This window comes from Anthonomus grandis, chromosome 7 (genome assembly GCF_022605725.1).
Source record: "Anthonomus grandis grandis chromosome 7, icAntGran1.3, whole genome shotgun sequence".
Classification (NCBI taxonomy): domain Eukaryota; kingdom Metazoa; phylum Arthropoda; class Insecta; order Coleoptera; family Curculionidae; genus Anthonomus; species Anthonomus grandis.
Window position 1 is genome coordinate 27218354 of NC_065552.1, and position 21903 is coordinate 27240256.

At 31.2% G+C, this 21903-nt stretch overlaps 1 protein-coding gene and 1 pseudogene across 1 annotated transcript; one reads left to right on the forward strand and one right to left on the reverse strand.

Moving 5' to 3' along the window:
* Positions 1-1794: 1794 nt before the first annotated feature.
* Positions 1795-20355, forward strand: LOC126738719 (kinesin-like protein KIF18A). Its single transcript, XM_050444158.1, has 13 exons — positions 1795-2183; positions 2261-2544; positions 4619-4801; positions 5334-5512; positions 9031-9200; positions 9382-9498; positions 9558-9974; positions 12409-12673; positions 12764-12992; positions 15642-15830; positions 16357-16500; positions 16557-16610; positions 20202-20355. Exons 1-12 carry the CDS (start codon positions 1948-1950, stop codon positions 16598-16600), a joined length of 2457 nt encoding a protein of 818 aa, XP_050300115.1. The 5' UTR covers positions 1795-1947; the 3' UTR covers positions 16601-16610; positions 20202-20355.
* Positions 6634-7816, reverse strand: LOC126738255 (U4/U6.U5 tri-snRNP-associated protein 2-like; annotated as a pseudogene).
* Positions 20356-21903: the final 1548 nt, after the last annotated feature.

Here is a 21903-nt window from a genome sequence, read left to right on the forward strand (position 1 = left end):
GTCCATAAGTATATAGGAGCATAGGACAATCGACGTCCATATATACTAAATATGAAACACTATAACATAAATTTTTATTTTATTCAAAAACGGCTCATCCAAAATTTTTTTGTTTATATATAATATATTTAACATACCAAACATAAAACATACCGAAACAAATGTAAAAATTGTTGGCTCGTAAATTGCTCACTCACCGAAGATAAATTTTAGAAAATAGAAGAAATTCTGGAAAAAATGTTCTTTACTGAAAAACAAATTCTTTTATTAATAAATGGCAGAATCCAGGAATTTCCAAACAAAATCGCTACATTGGACGTCAACACTATCTATGAGCTGCCCTGGACAACAAGAAGAAGTTTGTTGCAATATTGCATCTGTTTTGCCGGTGCACCTCAAACCACCTCAATTTTATGGTACGACATGTGTCCATAAATATTTATCAGCGTTTGCAAAAGCAACGTCATCCAGAGGTACGACTGCACGTACGTTGACCTTGAGAGGAGATGCTGCTACCATTCTGCAAAGAATGTCTCTCGAAGAGCTAGAAGTCTACGATCATCTGGTGAATCATTTGGACATGCGTTATGACCAGTCACACCTGGAACAAGTCTACCACACGCAGTTGAAAAAACGATACCAGAAATCAAGGGAGTTTAAAGCCAGAATTTGAAGCCGATATGCTTGGTTTGAGTAGCATATCCAGATGCCCCAGAATCAATGAACGTTTGGCATTTCAAGCAATCCTGGATAGACTTCGCGATGGTGAAATTAGGCAGCACTTACTACTAGTATATCTCCCTAATTTTGAAAAATAGACTCTTGCGGCAGACACTAGTTGACCATGGCGGCAAAGAGGTAATATGATTGCTAAAGGAAATCCATACCAAAGTGTCAGGAAGACATATTGGAGTAACAATGGTCCTGGGAAAAGTGGGGCAAAGATTTTACTAGGTGAATAGCCAGGCAAGGACTGATGCAGGAAGCACTATATATTAGACAGTATAGACAAATCTTTGACAATAGTTACTCCAGATTCTAGAGAATAAAGTCAACTAAATTTCAAAAAAACCATAGGAAATAAACCAACATAAAATACCTATGGGCTTGACATGTTTAGAATTCTTAAGATACATGTCAATATATCGGTAGCCATCATTTTGAATATTTAATTAAACAATAATAAAAAAAATCAAAAGTGTGTTTTTATTTATTGTTTTCCTGGATCAAAAAATGGTCTTTTATGGTATCATTGGAAAGCATTTTTCAAGAGCCTTAAGATGATGCATCACTCTATCCCCTTTCTATTTAAGATTTTAAGGGTGTATCTTACCTTATTCAAATGGTTGCAGATAAGGATGACATAATATGCTTGCTTTTCTTCCTCCTTCGTCTTAAAGAAACCAGCGTTTTCAGCGTTTTTTGATTCACTTTTTTTTTCTTAATATATGACAATTTCAAGTTTTTAAATTGTCATCCTGTATATAAACTCGGTTTGTTCTTTTACGATTTCTGAGGTTACACCATCTTTGCCTGGGGATATTTATAGTTTAAATATGGATATTGAGATTTACTAGACAACAAACCCATTTTTCGCGGTACATACATGTAGCGCAACTCGTAACATACCGTGTTGACACCATATCTTACATAAAACATATGTTGCATATATGTAGCGCCTGACTGTTGCGCTACAAATGGACCTTTACATAGAGTTGGTTTTATATATCGATTTACAAAATACAGTTTCCTTCTTTACCAATAGGTAATGTTTTGAAATTCAAAAAAAAGATTAACGGTTTTTCCAGTGACATTTAAATTGTTACTGTTTTTTACATCACAAATATATAAAAAGTGAACTTTTCAAAGTATTTACAATTCTCAAATTGATGTAATTATTATCCTTATAGTCTTAGACAAAAGATTTTTTAAAACATACGTTTGTATATGATAAAGTTAGAACGGAAGACGAATGACAGTGCCAAAATGAAAAATCGGAAGGAACCAGTTACCCCACGACGTAGGGCTTCGATAGGCAAAAACGGTATAATAGGGAAAGTCACAAGGACTTTATCGCGGCCAGTATCTAGTACAGCTCCAAAAGTCACCGCTACATCTTGTAATATAAAAGTGGTTGTAAGAGTCCGTCCACCTAATGTAAAAGAACAAGATGAGAAGCATCAGTAAGTTATTATAAGTGTAGTATAGGTGATAAAATCAAAAAGAAAAAGAGATTATTAGGTTTTTTTTATTATTTTAGATCTGTTGTCCAAGTGGTGAACCAGCAAGTCTTGATTTTTGATCCAAAAGAAGATGAGACACCTTTTTTTTATCATGGTGTACAGCAGAAACATAGAGATTTGCTTAAAAGATCCAAAAAAGACATAAAATTTTCCTTTGATAGGGTTTTTACCACTGAGTCCACAAATTCAGAAGTGTTTTTGGACAGTACAAAAAACTTGATTGATAATCTGATGGATGGTTGTAATTGTTCTGTTTTTGCTTATGGAGCTACAGGAGCTGGCAAGACATTTACCATGATAGGTAAATTTAAATGAAATGTTTAGTTTGACTTTATTTTTACTTTAGGGGAATTGCCAAACAATTCTTTAGTACCCACACAATGGTTATGTAAACATTGTAAATTATATTGTGGGGTTCCTCAAAGAATACTTCTTGATGTTATTTGCTGATAACACTCTCATTCTGTGGGTAGGAATAAATATCACTACATTTGAAGAAGCATTAAATAATAATATTAACTTAGCAAAAGTTGGTGTTATGCAAAGCTGTGTTTTAGTACTACCAAAATGAATATTTATTTATTTACTATTCAATCCAATATACAATCAAGTGAAAATTATTTAAAATATTTATATACATGAAACTTAAACTAGAAAGAATAAAACACTACAAATTTTATCATGTAGTATCACAATCAATAACTAGTATAGCATCATAATTTAATATGAGATCATTTGTGATATCCGAGCTAAACAGAAGTCTATAGCACACTATTTCTTAACAGTGTAATATATTCATTTTAATCAGTAAAGCAGTCCAATTGAGCTGAGTACTAGTTTGCAAATTTATTTGCCCTAGTGAAAAAGGAATTATTTCTATAATTAGTCTTATAGGAAGGAATATAAAAAGAATGTGTGATATTGTGACAATTTTTGGAGGTTTTTATTAACACACATATTGTTTAAAGAAACCAAAAGACCAAAAAAAGATTGACTCTGTTATAGAGTTGTTCACATTAAAGTTGGTATATAAGAGGCTAAAAGTTGTATTTTTCCCTAGTAGAGCCACACTTAATATGCCAAAGTCTTTGTTCAGTCACTTTTTGTCTTGCAAAAGCATGCTATGAAATAGTTATGTGCACTAGGTTTTAGAGGCCACTATTTGTTAGGGAGGAAATTCTCACATTATTTTGCATTTTCATGCTAATGGTAGTAGAAATGGTTCATAAAAAATACAAGAATACTAATGAAGTGAAGTAAAGTTTATTTATGCGAACGAATTTCTTACAATTGTCACAAGTAGATAAATACATATTAAAAAATTATTTTGCTTACAAATTATTAAAGTTTTACATTGCAAATCAAAATCATTATCTAAAATATTAAAAAAATAACACCCAAGATACAATTTCACAAATACTAAACAAAATAATCACAATCCACAAACAGTTAAAATTTTGGAGACCCCAATATCAATTTCAACTTCCTAAAACCTATTTTTGTTTCATTTTCACCAATTTTCACAGTTGAGCTTGTAGATACTCATCAAAGCTATAGAAGGCTCTATGAAGCCAACATATATTTAACAAGATATAATACTACCGAAAAAGCATATCACTACCTAGATGAGTTTTCTAGAGATATTTTGTAAGTCTCATATATTTGATGTTAATTCATTGAATGTGAGTTTATATATGATAAATTGTTATTTACAAGCCAAAGGACATATTACAGACTCAAATACATCCCAATATAAAGTAGTCCTTTTCAATCAAAATAATGTAATTTATCCAACTTATATGAATATAGTATTTTGGATGTGGACTTTACTCCTTTTGTATGATATTTTTTAATGATACTTATTGAACATGATTTGGTATTATATATTTTTGAACAACCATAAAGTAAAAAATGCTTAGTAAAAATGATTTTGTACACTTGTAAAAGTATACAAAATCTGTGGGGTAAGCTGGAAGTAGTTATTGGCAAATCCACATCTGATATTTATTAAAAGCAATTAGCTTAAAAACTATTATTTAAAAAATTAAATATTCAATAACATTTTCTCAATATTTTAGTAATTTGTAAAGATTCCCGAAGCATTTTTTATTTTTCTCCTTGATCCATATATTAATTGCATGACATACTCTGTTGAACACTAATGATATTTCAAATATATGTATGTACTTAAGTTAACTAGCCAATATTACAAATTAGAATAAATAACATAATTCAGTAGTCAATAGATTTTTGGTTTGCTATTTTTGAGTTTCATTTTTGTCTTTTTCACCAGTAATAAATATGATAGTGGCAAATCATCATGAAATATTAAAAAATGATAAATAAGCCTTCTGTTAACCAAATTAATATTTTAGGGAGCAATGAAAATCCAGGGATTACTTTCCTGACAATGAAAGCCTTATTTCAGAAAAAAGAGGATCTGTGTTCAGAGAGGGACTTTGAGTTAATGTTAACCTACATTGAAGTGTATAATGAGCTTGTTAAAGATCTATTAAATCCAGGAACTCCTTTAAATTTGTTGGAAGATGCAAAATATGGTAAGATTAAATCAGAATACTCTGGATATATTTTTACATGAAATACCTTAGGGCCTTTGCACAATATATCCATAAAATCCTTAGCACAAAATATTACTACTACTTTGGTACTATAAGATGTCTTAAAATAATATATTTTTATATATACATAGAAGAGATGCAATCAATTGAATTTAACATAAATATAGAAGAGAGAAATGCTGGTTTACTATTGTGATTACAAGATTAGGCGCTAAAGGTCTTTTCTTTTAAGTTATCTATGTTGACTTTCAGAAATGCAATTAAAAGCTGCAATTTAACTGGAAGATCCCTACAGTGCCCCCCTCTGAGTGGAAAATTTTTCATTGACAGATTAATTTTAGCTGATTGAATTTTAATATATCTAGTGACAAATATAGCAAAAAATTAGCCTATATTTATATTTATCTTGTTTTGTTGAAACCACAAAGCTACTTAGTTAAGATTGAAACACTTCATTTTACTTTGTGCATCCTGCACAAAAGTTAAAATATATTTTTTTTTATTTTTTTAGGGGTTAGAGTACAAGGTATTACAGGACACAAAATTAACAAACCAGATGACTTATTCTCTTTACTGGAGCAGGGAAATAAAAGAAGAACTCAACATCCTACAGATGCCAATGCGGAAAGTAGTCGATCACATGCGGTTTTCCAGGTTTATATTCAAATGAAAATGAAAGCAACAAAAGAGGTAATTTTTTTATATGATACTTTATTAACTTGTTGGCATATATACTGTATTGGTCATAAATATTGCAAGATTTTAACTTTAATCAACATTTCAAAAATATCTGACTATATTTGTTGATTGTTAATCGAGTAAGGAACTTATAGGCACCAAAAAAAAGTCCGGTTCGACATGATACGCCACAAATGTTATCTATAAACTTTTTTTAACGTGGACAATATTATTGCAAGATTTACAAAGGCTTATTGTTTGTTATTTATTCTCGAAATATTCACATTGTTGTATACATTGAGGGTCTCCACCAAGTAAATCTTAAAATGACTCGTAAAACCCTGTCAGTTAAAATCTGTAATTGGGTAATTGAATTTAATAAGCAGGGTGTCAAACAGTGTATATATAGTTGCAAAAAACTTACTGAGTCTACAGTGTCTTGCATTATAGAGGTTTTATGCAACTGATAACATAGTCTCAGTAAAAAAATTCTGGCTGCAGAAAAACCAGAGCATATTATGACAGCATCATAATTAATATTTCTGGAAATGGCACATTTATATCTTCATTTAAAATAAAGGGTATTTTGGAGGAATCAAGAGGCATCAGAATCAGTGATGGTACAATCCGAAGCAGATTAGTTGAAGGAGCTCTAAGATGTTACAAAGGTTTGAAAAAACCTCTGCTGAGAAAAGAAACGTTATCGCTTGTCTTTAGTTGGCCCTAAATCACATGTCCTGGACCCTTAATGACAGCGATAACTCTAAGTTTAATTTGTTTGGGAGTGACGATGCAGTTTAATGTCCCGAGACTGAAGGTGCCTATGTCCTTGTATGGGGGGGATGTTTTTCAGGCTTAGATATGTCCGCTACTTCGTATACCGATTTATTTATAACGACATTTTATAAAATGTGGTGGTACCTTATACAGATGAAGCAATGCCTCTAACATTCGTGTTTTAACACAATAATGATTTCAAACACTCTTCTAAGCTTGTAAAAGATTGAACCTTTGAAAAGATGAACCTTTCAAAGCATTTCTTGAGGCATGGAATGACATTTATTCGAATATTATTACTATTTTATTAAGTCATTGCCCAAAAGATGTGCTGATGTTAGAGGCCAGATGAAGAGCTAAAGGCCAAATATTGATAATGAATTATTTGTTATGAACCTCAGTTTATGTTTCGCCTTTACGTCAGGGGTCAGGAATTCGCCAAAATCAAAATTTACTACTGGAAAATTTACAATAATAGGATTCTTTTCAATAAAGAACGTATTCTTTGTAAACCTCTTGATATACAGAATCAAATAGGGGAGACAGCATAGTAATCTCACACCTTTTCAGGAAATTCTTCTTGTAAGTTTTATATTCCTTCTCAGACTGCCCATTAAACTTATTTAAAAGTTGATAAAGATTCACTTGGGGAATAATATTTTCTTTAAACTCATTAATAAACAAAGGATGTAGAGGCAGATCACAGGTCAAATAAAGAAAAGTAGACTCAGTTTGTACCTCTTGGTACTCTCTGGTTTGCATCAGGGTTCTCTTTTGCTTCTCATCCATCTCAATAGGTGGAATTTTCCTTTGAATCTTCATATTGCCCAGAAATGATTTATAAATTATCGAACTATCTTTTTTCTTTATGCCATTAAGGGCTTTATGGAAGGCATTTAGAACCATGATAGAAAAATCTATTGGGTCTCCTTGCTGAGTAAACTGGAATCGTTTTTTACTACACAGTACCACAACTTGTAACATTTCATGAGGGGATACATGTGCTTTAAAATTTCTTAGGTTCCACAGTTTTCTCATTAGCTCACCAAATCTTAGGACAAGTGAGTAAGATGAGTCACCTGGTGGCCTTTTTACCTTTGAGTAGTTTTATTCTCTGGGAAAGTAGTTACGTAGTGAGGCAACATATGACAGTTCCTGTAAAACAACATTGCAGCAATCATTCGCCTTAATATTATTTAAACCAACTATTGGCATGTATAATGAATCATCTATAGCTCTGGACAGCTTTGTGCTGCCATCTAAATTCTGAATATGTTCTGAAGTGAAAGTGGGATTCAATGCATACTTTATATCATCTAAGGAAGAATAAATGATTTCATAATTATCAGGCAAACACTAGAACTTTAGGGTGTGCAGGTTCTTCCCCTCTGCTACTGAATGGGTGTAAGCATGTGTATTTGTGCCTCTGCCTTGGAAATATTTACCACATACAAGGCATGCATAAACATTGATTCTTGTCAAAGATACAGGGCATAACTTTTCAAAATCAAAGTCTAGGTACTGCCGGTTAAACCTCATGTTATTGTACAAAATAAATTTTTTGCAAAAATTTTATCCAGGCTGTTTTTTATTATCCTTATATTTTTGTTCACTATAACAATAAAAGTATTTGATATTTAAGTCCAATATTCTTTACAAAATATTCATTCTAACTATTAATTAGTAACCACTAAGAAGTGCATTTGAAACCATCAATAGAAAGAGCTTAATAACAAAATTAAAAAGTATAGGTTTACAGGGGGTTGTTTTGAGGTGGTTTAGTATGTATGTAAAAGATAGAAAACAGGCATTAAAAATGAATGATGTTTTATCAGAACCGTTAATAAATAAATATGGCGTTCCACAGGTGGTCGTGTATTAGGACCATTGCTATTTGTAATATATATTCATAATTTAATAGATTATGTTACAGAATGCACAACTTATTGTTTTGCAGATGATGCGTTATTTTATTTTACTACATTAAACAGACATGAGCTTCTAGTTAAATTAAATAATATCGATTATTAAAATCGGTCTATAAGTGGTGTAATTTAAAGGTTAACATCTCTAAAACAAAATATATGATAATAGCAAAGGCATGTTTTTACAGACACTTACCAGCACAGTTAAATATAAATAAGATTTATTACATATAAGATTTATTATTTATCTAGATGTTTACCTTACTTAAGCTTATGGACAAAAAAAAACTATTTACAATGTACTTATCCTGCCTCACTTTAATTATTGTTGTACTGTATTATTTTTATTAAAACAAAAAGAGTTGTCTCGACTTCAAAAGTTGCAAAATGGCCCCAATAAAAGACATTTACAGACTTTAGAATGGTTACCAGTCAGAGAGCATCTTCTACTCAATACGCTGACATTTGTCCACAAGATTAAAATTGATCATGCTCCACAGTATCTGTTGAGTAAAGTCACATTCTCTGCCAACATACATGATCATAACACGCGATCCAGAAGTAATTTTTATATACCTAGCATTTCTCAAGAATGTGCTCAAAATTAATTATTTTTTAATGGTCTAAACAAATACAATATATTGCCAATAGAAATAAGAATAATCGAAAGTATAAAGTTTTTTTAAAAGGGCTTGTAAAAATTATTTACCCATAAATCTAGTATATAATAGTATGCAATAATTATGGCCAATACTGTATACTAGTACAGAATACATTTAGAATTTTCACTAATACTAATACATTTTGTATCTCATTTTTACTTCAAAGGTCAGGCAAGCGAAATTGAGCATGATCGATCTGGCAGGAAGTGAAAGAGGCTCCGCGACAGGTTTCATGGGGGCCCGGTTTAAAGAGGGCGCTAATATAAATAAATCTTTGTTAGCATTGGGTAATTGTATCAATAGCTTAGCGGATGGTCAAAGACATGTGCCATACAGGTGAGCAGAACATTTTTATTTACCGAAAAAGTATTACATATTAATGCTGGATATTTAGTAAGGCAAGGAGTTTTTCTTCAAGGCTTTCTTCTTTTCTAAGGCAAGGTTCCTAACTCGCTAAAACTTTCTATCATATTTTAAGAAACGTCAACTTTTATAATGAAACAATTTTATATTGCAGAGATTCAAAATTAACCAGATTGCTAAAAGATAGTCTAGGCGGAAATTGTCATACTGTTATGATCGCCAATGTGTCTCCTTCATCATTAAGTTTTGATGACACGTACAATACTTTAAAGTAAGTTCGAACCACCTAATATATCTTTAAGCTCTTTCATTATTAATGTTTCTTTATAGATATGCCTCTAGAGCAAGCCAAATAAAGACTTCTATTAAACGTAACGTCGTCAACGTCGATATGCACATCGAGCAATATATTAAATTGGTTGAAGATCTCCAAACTGAAAATTTAAAATTAAAAAAAGAGGTTGCTGAATTGAAGGAAATGATGAACTGTTCGGAGAAGTTGACAGATAGCCCGGTCCTTAAAGATTTGACAAACCACCAAGAAGTTGAAAAAGAAGAAGAAAAGGTTGAGATAAATGATGCAAGGACAGTTTTACCCGCGGAAACAGTCGTTGCTGAATCGCCGTGCAATAAAGAAGTTGACAGTGAAATGTTGACAGTTTTGAAGATTTTTCTTCAAGATCAGAAAGATTTGTTGGAGCGTGAATATCGGCTACAATGTAGTGAGTTGGGTATGTCGTTAAAGAGGTAAGATATTTGAGAATTTATTACTTTTTATTCAAAAATGTTTGCTTTTGCTTGTTTGCTATATGTATGTTTTTATTTTAAATTATTGTATCAAAGAGACACTAAATAATTATAATAGGCTATTAAATAACGAGCTTATGAAACGAAAAGAGGTATACATATCCCTTACATATAAGTAGATCAGTAATATCTTTTTAAAATTTACTTTTAACAGATAATCCGTTTAAAGAGAAATTTAAGAGTTTTATGCATTGGTTAGTGAAAAACCTTCAATAAGTCTAAAATTAAAGTGGCTATTATATTACCAAATAGCATTTATAGCTTATTTCTTGCCTCACAGAGAAAAGCATTGGGCAAAATTTTCGAATCTTAAATAAAAGAAATAAAGAATTAAAACATGCTTAGATCGCAATAAACCAGTCAACAAAACAATGATTTTGGTTTTAAAACAAACGGACGGCATGACGGAGTTTCCTCAAAAATGTGGTATGACCTACAATTCATACGAAACCTTCGCCAAAGAGAAGCTGAGATATTTAATAATAATAATAATAATAAAGATTTTATTTCAGCAATTTCAGAAATTAGATTTACAAATAATTCTATTCCAAACATTATTGATGAAAAGAGGCGAAATCCAGATGTAGATCTACCCTGCTCTAATTAACCTTAGATATCTATAATACCTTAATTCAAGAGAAAAATTTTATTAAATGTAGTTATACAATTTAATAAAATGGAACAAAGAACAGACTAATTTTAAAATAGCAAATAGAAAAGGGACGGATTTAAAATGTTTGAAGGAAAAAAAATTGAATTTTGAAAGTTTTATTATAGGCATATTTTTTATTCAACTTTCCTGCTGGAAATAATAATTAAAGATTTTATATTTAAAGATTCGTGGCAAAATCTTGAAACAATCGGGAATAGAGTTGTAAAGCTTAATCAATATATAAATCGATGTTCGATGTAGAGGAGGTATTATCAAACCTTTCTAATCTAAAAATCTAATATTTATATTATTACATTAACATGCGATCTATAAATAATTTTATATAAGATATATAAGTGTCTTATAAAATAATAATCTATTATTAAAAGATGCACAGTGCACTGTACGCCTAGTTTCCATTTTAAGCCAGTTTATTGCAGAGAGTTTATAAGAAATTCTTTTATATTTACGAATTCCATAGATATACCGCTAACAGGAATTTTGCACTTCTTGCATACGGTTTTTTTGAATTTGGGTCAAGCAGTTTCCATAAACGATATCTCCATAGAAAAACACAAACAGAACGAGAGCGTTAGATAAAATTGTTTTTAATGCTTGCGATAGAGTATGTGAATTGCTGTATAATGATTTAAGTCTGAGATAAGCTTTTGGATACAATGAGATACGTGCTGGTCAAATCGCATTTGACTGTCAAAAGTAATACCAATATTCTTTATATTTTCCTTTATTTCTAAACACGTCACCTACCTAACATTAATTTGATTTTTAATAATTTGCACATCTTTTTAAGGATCAAATATTAACAAACACATGCTTGGATTTAGATAAAGAGAATGCTATAGGGAAATAGATCTTAAGTTTTCTAATTCTGTATTAAATTGAAGCGACTCACGAGCTTGATCTTTAAAAAACGAGTAATATAGTTACGTATCATCCGCGTAGTAGTGAACATTACATGTTTCTATTACTTTGTTAATATTGTGATTGATGTATACATATATGGTATACAATAATGGACTTAAAACTGATCCCTGAGGGAGCTTGCAGAGAATATGCTGTGAACTAAAAAATATTCCATCAATCATCAATAAAAAATTGAATCGCAGCTCTTTTAAATTTTACATAAGATAAAATTGCCAATAATAAATTATGATCTATACTATTGAAGGCTTTGGTGTAATCTAAAAGTGTTAAAATTATAATCATGTTTGTAGCCCTCAAAATATCATCTGTTATATGAGCCAAAGCCGTAAAACAGCTATGGCCCTTTCGAAATCCAGATTGCACATCTGGTAGTATTTTATTATATAATGTCATTTGGTGGTGAATAATTTTAATTAAACAGCTTAGCCAAGCAAGGTAGAACCCTAATTGGTCTTAGATCTTTGCACACTGTTATCGAAGTTATTAACAGATTTACCCCAGAAATGATTAGAAAATCCTGTGAAGTAGTTTTTGTGCGTGCGAGAAAACAGGGGCTTATTGGACATCTACTCCAATGCTAAAATGTTACTTTATATTCCTAAATGTTACTTTACTGATGACAGATTATTTATAAGCACTTAATTGCGCATTTTTTTCCTCATTTTTTTACAATATCCCTATGTATATCATTTTTAAGTGTATGTGACATAGGCTGATGACACTTTAGTTATCTTAGAGGTGTCGCCTTATAAGTCTTACCGATTTTTCGTCTTGCAGAGAATTAAAAACTCAGGCCAAAGATCGACTTAGCAACTTGTACATAGATACACCGGACAAAGAAGAGATGAGGCGAAAGCTTAACGAGCAGGTTGGAAGATTTGAGAAAAAAGAATACACCACCAAAAAGGAACTGTCAGACATTCAACTGAAGAAAAAGAACGTAGAAGGAAAAATTCAATTTTTATTAAAAAAACATCCGGCTCTGAAAGAAGAGATTAACCGAGCCACTATCGAATTAGAAATTTTGAGTCATAAATATAAGGTAAGTTTACGAAACTTTTATTTTAAATTGTTCAATCTAATTATTTTGTACTAATTTATTATAATTTTTAATTATATTACTTTATTATAGGCTGAATTAAAACAAAGGGAAGCGGAAGTACTCCTGGACGACCACAAGGACAAATGCGTGGCGATTGAATACATGGCAAAATTTATCAAACGTTTGTATCTGTCAGTTGGTGGAAAATACGATGCACCCGAAAGTGTCACAAAGGACTACGACAACTTAGTGGCCACTCTGAATGGCAGAAAAAATGTTAAATTTGAAGAAGTCGCTGGGAATTTTGTGGCAAGTGAAGGTATGCGCATATAGAGTTTTATATACAGGGTATCCTAGAGTTCAATATAATCTTCCGGATTTGAAAATCTTGCAAGACGAAAAAAAGAAAAGTTTTAATACAATTTTTGTCCCATGTCCCTAAAAAATGCCTATAAAAATCACGTTTTTTAATGACTGTAAAATACTTTTTTTAAATTCCGGTCTCTAAGAACTATTTTATCACTTTTTTTAAAGAATCTTAAAAGTTCTTTAAGCTGCTTTAAGATTCTTTGAGGAATTTGCTTAGTAACAATGCAAGTATCTTTTTTGGGTAGTAACTAATGATAAAATTATTGTAGTACAGGTCGTACCCCATACTACAAATCCAGAAGCAATAAATTCCCAAGTATTTAACCTAACTTATAATTGAAATTCTTCGTTGATACTGAAATTTGTTAAAACTTTTACACTTTGGTTCCTGGATGATTGAGACATTTTTTAACAGAGAATTGCGCTTATCAAGAAACAAAGTAATTTATTTACAAAGTTCATCATGATTCAAACTATCCACTTCCTGACTTTTTTTTTCTAGAGCTGAATAAATATAAATAACACTTAGTAAATTCTCCTACGGCTCATGCGACAAATTTCCCATTCATAAAAAAAGGATCATTTTACACACTTGTTACCTAAATAACTATTTCAGGTGTTGACCTAGTTTCATAATTGCTTAAGGTCTTTCTTTTAATTTCTTAAGTTTAAGATATGGAGGCTTTTATATAAATCAAATGTATGCAATTACAGATATTTTTCTTAAGGCAATTATTCAAATCAATTTCTATTTTGGTATTTGTTGGTTGTTCTACGGATGCGGCACTAAAAGTCATAAAATAAGTTTTTTTTATAATTTAAGCTTAGCATCAAAGCAATCATATATTTTAGTACGGCTTTTTTCAGCCAAATCATAAACTCCGTCCATGATTCACAGGAAAATAACAAAGCAGTATCAGCTTTATACAATATAACCTTAGAATTTTGCAATATATTACCAATTCCATTTATGTCAATTAGAAACAGCACACGTCCTAATACAGTCTTTTGTGGAACTCGGTTTTTATATATTATGGCTCACATCTATTTTTAGCAAATTTAATAGACAAATGTGTCTCGAATGCCTACGTTTTCCAATCAATTCAAAGAGTATGTTGTGAGGCCCTGTGTCAAACGCTTTTAAGAGATCCATAAAGTCGCAAATCTTTTTTTTATCCCGAAGTCCATATTGCCTGTCATATAAAAAATTATTTTGTCAAGAGAACTCATTATTCTACACTTTTTACGACATTTTTCGAATAATTCAGTAAAATTGTTTATAAAAAAATAGGTCTATAATAAATAGTTTCAAGACGGTTGTCTGATTTAAATACCAGAGTTAGTAATGAAATTTTCCAATCCAGAGGTTAGTTAAAAGATGTTAAGTCAAAATTTATTAAATGTGTTAGCGGCTTTAAGATATGCATGTGTATTTTTTTTAATTAAATTTGAAGAAATTTGATCTTCACCAGGCACTGTATTAATTTTTAGGGATTTTATTTGCATTATAACTTCATTATTGTTTAATGGGGATAAAAAAAAGAATTAGGATTTAGGATAAAGCCAGACTTTTTTTAATGTTACTCTGAATTTGGGTGCAAATATTTATAAAAAAAATCATTTAAAACATTGCCAATTTTAATTTCATCTGTTATTAATTTATCACCTGTTTTTATCTGAGGCAGGTTTGATGATATTTTGCTGTGGATATTTGTAATTTCAGTTATAAGTTTCCATGTTTATTTAGAGTAACTTTTGGATTCATCTTATTTAAATTTATAATAATTGACTTTGGCAATTTTAATTAAATTATTTAATTTATATTAATATTTATTAGTTTTTTATGATTTATGGATTTAATAATACCCTCAATTACACATGTTTACCTTTCCTTATTTTACTATTCAATTTGGAAATAATTGTATGTTTTTTTAGTATTAGTAAAATTTTCTTTTTAAAGATATGAAAATTGGATAATACTTCTTTCCATGATTCCTTTCTAAGTTCTTTTATTAAAGTATTATAGTTTATATTAATTTTCTTTTGTATTTTGTTTGAATTTATATTATTTTTTTTTGGCTCGTTTTGAATAGACAACCCAATTGTGCCATTTTCAAAAATATATGACAAGTGCTGTTGAAGTATTATTTGTTACTCTTATTGGTTGATTCATGATACATGATAAAAATCTATTTTCTGTGATCATTTTTAAATACTGAGTTATACTAATATCAGTTTCATCCAAGATATTTATATTAAGATCACCTGTGATTACTTCAACATCATTATTTTTATTTGTTTGAACCCTTTATTTTCCAGCATGTGTTAGATATACCAGTTGTTATATACCAGTGACTCATATCAAAACATTATTTACATTTTTTATAGTGCAGTGTAATAAATTTGTTTCACTTAATTTAGAAATTTCTGATATTGCATGTAATTTTTTTTGTATAAACTATACCCCATCATTTTTAATAAAACGAGAGTCACAATATGGCTAATAATTAGCCTGCTGCTATTAGCGTAAATAATTAAAATTTACACAAAATTTCTACAGACTTTTCTTAGAAATAAATTGTCTTTTTCTCTTTTCTAGGTCTAAACGATGTTCTATCTCTGGAATCGGCCATCGGCGACGAAAACAGTCGGAAACGTAAAATCGAAACAGACAGCCAAATTTCTCTGGACTCGACGTTTACCTGTAATGGGGAAAAAGCAGCCCCCAAAAGCCCCATGCCCGCTGGCGGTGCAAAATCGAGAATTAATTCGCAACTAGTAACCGAAGGTGGGGAATATTTTGGTCGAGTAATGTTTGAGGTTTTACAAGGTTTATTTGACGGTATAGGTATTAGAGTGAATGATAAATAAATCATAGATTTATTAGTAGGGTAGAAGTGGTTTGTTTTTAATCTGTTTAATAGTAGCGACGCATGTTTATGGAACGAATGTATGGATTTTTCTTGCTTTATTTTTGAATTCTGGACTTGATATGTCTATTTATCTTTAAATTGCCGTTTTTAATATTGTATACTAAGGCAGCTGTTAAAACGAATAATTTCTTGTAAGTTTTGATTAATGTTGCTACCTACTTTGGTAGGATTTGACAAAACTGAGGTCCATGCGTTCCAACACAGAAAATCGGAAAGAAGAAATATTTTTTTTAGTAATGTGTAATAAATAATAACCATAATGTAAAATTTTTCATTACAAATTTTTAGGATTTGTACGAAAAAAACTGTAGAAAACCCCTCATAGTAAGACCATACGAAACTGGACAACAATTTCTCATATAAATATTATTTTTCTTTTAGGCTCTAAAGCTCCCATAAAGAGATTTGCTACCGGAGTGTCACCGAGGTCGAGATCTAAGCCGAGGCTAAAATGTTCCCCTAAGACGAATATTACCAACGTGAGATTAGGCAGAATGGATTTGGTTAGGAATGGTATTAAAAAAGGTGAGATATATAAAAATAGCTAAATTAACCTTGAGATTAATTAATATTCTTTTTAGCGACTGCAAAAACTGTTACCGAAAGACCAAGATTTAAATTTTGAATTATCTTTGGTAAGTTGATTCCATGATTATTTGATTATTACATAAATCCTATTCGATTTATTTTTAACGTAGCTTTTTTGTATTTTGAGGCTGATTGCGACACCGATAATTTTGTTTATTTATTTCAATTAAATAACTTTCTAACTAAATTTCTTCAATTATTAAGTGGGAAAAAAATAGCTACTTATTACATTAGCAAAACTACACTGGCCTGCAAAATTAACAACAACTAACGGAACAACGGAAATTTGGTTTAAATTCAATCCTTAATAACTTTTTCAGTATTGCTAGTGTTAGGCCGTTTTATTGTCATAATTTTTTTTTATCGAAGCTACAAAAATTTTCAACTGATTTGTTGTTATACAGGGATCAATAAAAAGTTGAATTTTACTTTAAACTTTTAAAAAACCTATGGAAAACATTCACAACCGAATAATGATTCTTTTTGCTGCATTTTTAAGCCTCATCTTTTCTTAACCATTTGTTTTTTGATTCATTCCGATATAAAGTATTCTTAAAGGAAAAGCACTGGGTTTAGCTGACCTCTGACTGACTCCACGGTATAAGCTGACCTCCTTATACCGTGTGTGAAAAAAGTCTCGGAGCCACTTAATAATTCGTGAATGCGACCTTTTATCAAGAAATATCCCAAATAAAAATTTTAAATGACTTTTAGATGTACATTACGAAGATAACTATAGCATATAGAGGAGGTACAACAGTAGTAGAAACCAAAGTTACCTTTTTTTAAATGGAATGGTTTTTTTATGCATTTTCCGATTCTACGCAAAATTTTAACTTAAGACTAATTTGGCCAAATACCGATTAATGGTTCTGTTCATGCATTCCACCATGACGAGTCCACGCAGTCGTAGAGATTTCAATTATCTTAATTTTTTATTTTATATTTTTTTCGGAATGACTTACGGTTTAGCCAGGAAATCTAATTGAGAATGGACGAGGGGAAAGGATACCGATCGATCGCTTTTTTACTAGTCCATTATTATAAGAACAAGTCATACATTGGCTGAAAAATGGAACAAATATTACTTTTTGTTAAAAAAATCGTAAGCTTTCGTGCAAACTAGTACACACAATAAAATCTCCGTTTTGTTAATGATAATACTTAAATATAAATACATATAATTTATTACTTTTTGAAATATTTTTTAAAGCTTTATATTTAAAAACTTGAATTTTACAAAAAAGCAGAAAATTAAAACCTAGTACCATTGACATTATATAAAGCAATGTAATTTATAATTTCATCAAACGGCCACTCACAGAATAAATAACTCCACACATGCTTGCTTAGTTTCACTATTTTCCGAACTTGCTAATTCTGCCCATGCCAGATAACTAAATGCACACTCGGTGCGAGATGTACACTATCGGACAAAAGTAGAGCAACAAAGTTCAATTTTATTCATGTTTGAATAAAAAAAATTATTGGGTTGTGATTTTTCGCTAAGCTTAATGTCACACTATCCTTACACTAAAAGTAATATTTCAGTACATTTTGGTGTACTTTTAATAATTTTAAGAACGGTAAATATTAAATTATAAAAATTGATAAGAATGGGGGCGACAAAAGTAGAGCAACAAATTGTATTTAACAGTATTTTATTTTACTTCAACAAAAAATATTTAACACATTGAACAACAAAAACAATTGAAAGTAATACATTAGTAATTGATAGAATATCCATTATTATTAATTACTTGCTGACAACGGCGCGGCATTGAAGCAATCAACTTCTGAATGACATTTTCGGGAAGACTTGTCCAAACTTCACTAGTTTTATTTATTAAGGATTGTTTATTTGGAAACACTTGGGTACGAATACGACGTTCTACTTCTTCCTAGAGATTCTCAATGAGTTGTGAGAGTGTTAAGATCTGGGGATTGTGCTGGCCACTGTAAAACACGAACATTATTTTCCCGAAACCACTGTTGAACAACTTGTGAAGAATGTTTTGGATCGTTGTCCTGTTGAAAAATAATACGCAATGACATTTCCCATTCTGCATAAGGAAGCATAACATTCTGCATGATATCCCTACATACAGATCGGTCCATCGTATCATTAATAAAGTGCATAGGGCCTACCCCATTCCATGAAAAACAACCCCATAAAAATACACTACCTTTACCATGCTTAATTGTAGGTGTTACGTATTGAAGATTAAACCTTTCATCACTGAATAGAACTTTTTTCCAGTCATTGACGGTCCAGTTTAAATGCCGGCGTGCAAATGCCAACCTTGTTGCTCTATTTCTTATTGAAACTAACGGCTTTTTAGCTGGACGTCTACTAAATAACTTTGCGTTTACTAACCTTCTTTGTACTGTTCGTATACCAACCGTAATTTCTGGAATTTCGGCAATAATTCGAGGTGCGGACTTCCAAGGATCATTTTGGGAAATCCTTTTGATGCGCCTGTCAGTCATTACTGATGTTTTCCTTGGCCTTCCCGATTTTGGCAACTTCTCTAAATGTCCTCTCTCATTATACGATGATATTATTTTGGACACAGTATACCGGGGTAACTCAAACTGTCTTGAAATATCAGCTTGTTACCTTCCATGAATCCATTCACAACTCTTTGCTTCAAGTCTTTTGAAATTGGAATTCCTCTCGGCATGATTAATCTTACACAGAAATGTTAAAAAAAAAACATAAAAATCACCTTACACAATTATTTTATCCCTTTACTTTTGCTAAAACCCTTCTTTTGAACAAATTATTTGAATGTTGCTTTACTTTTGACGGGTTACTATGAAGCATTTAAACTTAAACGTCAAAATAAAATCATTTGTTTTGATTGCGAAAATGTTTGTTGACATTGATAATCATAGCCTACTTTGTAGTTTTAAAACTTAGTGGATTTGTATAGATTATCATGCATTTATAATTTTAAAGTCGTTAAAGTGTTGCTCTACTTTTGTCAGATAGTGTAGGTCTCTATGTATTTTTTTTACTTGTAGGTCTGAGACTGGTTTTGGGCCCCTTCTCTCCAATAGAACTCCCCTTCCAATAGAAAAATCAAATCGTTATGTCCTCCGTCGGTCCCATTTTCTAAACGCATAACATATATGCCACAAGTTTAGATGCGTAGTTTTTCGTGCTGGTCGATGTTCTCTTGATAAAAGTAGCTCCCGTTATTCATCTATTTAAATCTCAACTATATTATAAAATTAAAATATTTAATTGTAAGTCCAGTAGAAAAAATTTTTTTAATGCAGACCTAAAGATGCCCAATTAGAACCGAAAAATTATATTAGTAGCAACAAAGTTCTAAACAGATTACCCAAAAAGCTGTTAAATCTCTTTTTGTATTATAATTATAACATGAAAAAATTATGTGTAAACCATATAAACATTTAATATTGTAGCCCCTGTGGTTAGTTTCATAATATAGGATAACTTAAAAATTGCGTAAAAACTTTAATGAATAAGAAAAATTATTTAAAAAACACTTTACAGCCATACTTCAACCTTTTATTAGAATCTCTCAAAAAGTTGTTTTCCAATAATTGTTTGCATTTTTTTAAATTTATTCAATTATTATTTATTAATTTGATCTACTTATTCTTAGGTCCAACTTCTGAGAGCTTGCCGAAATAAGACTTACTAACCATCCTGTTTACTGAGCTTTTGCAATATGTACTAATTCTTAAACAGTATCTCGATATTTATGTTTAGTTTTGAAATGTTTATTTAAAATAAAAATTGTATTTCTTTTTGTATAATTTTGTTTGTATTTTTATATTATATATAAGTTGCATATTGCTTTTTTTAGTGGATGTATTTTATTTAATAAAGCATTTTATATAAACACTGTAGTTTTGTAGGAAAAAAGCCTTTATCCTGTGTATACTTTGAAATACAATGCCTTCTTTTCTCCTTTGTTATCCCATTTTTTTAAAATATATTTACTATAAAAATCCAATAAAATTTTAGTTTTGAGTCTGCATTGAGTCTGCAATTCTACAGGGTGATTTTAAAACTATGCGCATAAACTTGGGAAATGGTAGATGAATATCAATAATAAGTAATAATGAGAAAAAAATGTAGTAAAATATTTTTGGTTTCCGAAATAAAGTTAAACAAATGTCAACAGAACGTGTATCAGACGAACTTATTTTGTTTATTAATAACTGATTATAAACAAGTCATGATGTTTGGAATTTGTTGTTTGGAATCTTTAGCAGTACTTAGTTTGTTGGTGGCTGTGATCGTTTTCGATCGTTATTTTCACAAACAAAATAAAAGCGTCAAATGTAATGGCATTTTTACAAACGAAGAACTTGTCGACATGGTTTTGGTTTACGGAGAAACGCATCAGAATGCAGTGGCGGCAGCTGATCTGTATGCCCAAAGATTTCCCCGAAGATATCACCCGAGACGTGGGGCTTTCTTACGTGTTATTCAGCGGGGTAGAGAAACTGGCAATTTGCGGCCGCGGCCTGGACAAGATGGAGGAGCTATTAAACCTAGGCACATTCTAAATCTGGAGGAGGATATTTTAGAAGTTATCGAAGAACAACCTGGAATTAGCACTAGGACAATTGCAGCGCGTTTTGGAATATCGCAATCTACAAGTTGGCAAATTTTAAGGCACGAGTTGCTGTACCCGTTTCATGTGCAGAGGGTACAAGCCCTACTTCCAAGAGATTTGCCGCTTCGAGTACACTTTTGTGAATGGTTGTTACATCAGCAGCAGTTAAGCCCAAACTTTACCATGAACATTTTAGTTACGGATGAGGCAAATTTTACGCGCAATGGAATTTTCAACTTTCATAACACTCATTACTGGGCTTTGAAAAATCCGCATATTACACGGAGAACATACTTTCAACAACGTTTTTCTGTAAATGTATGGGCTGGTAATTAGAATTTTTGCGCAACAATTTACCAGTGCTCCTTGAAAATGTGAATCTCAACGTTAGGCAGAACATGTGGTTTCTTCATGATGGTGCTCCACCACATTTTTCACGACTAGTGCGACAACATTTAGATCGTGTGTTTTCCGGACAATGGATAGGCCGTGATGGTCCAGTTGGGTGGCCCCCTCACTCGCCTGACCTTAATCCATTAGACTTTTATTTGTGGGGTCATATGAAAACAATGGTGTATGTAAACGAAGTTGATACTGAGCAAGAGCTACGACATCGCATAAACGCTGCCAGTGACGCAATTCGCCTACAGCCTGGTTTGGCCCGTGCATGTACGTCTTCATCTCTGTCTGTATCGAAAATAATGGAAACAACTTTGAACAGTTGCTTTAAATTATTTTA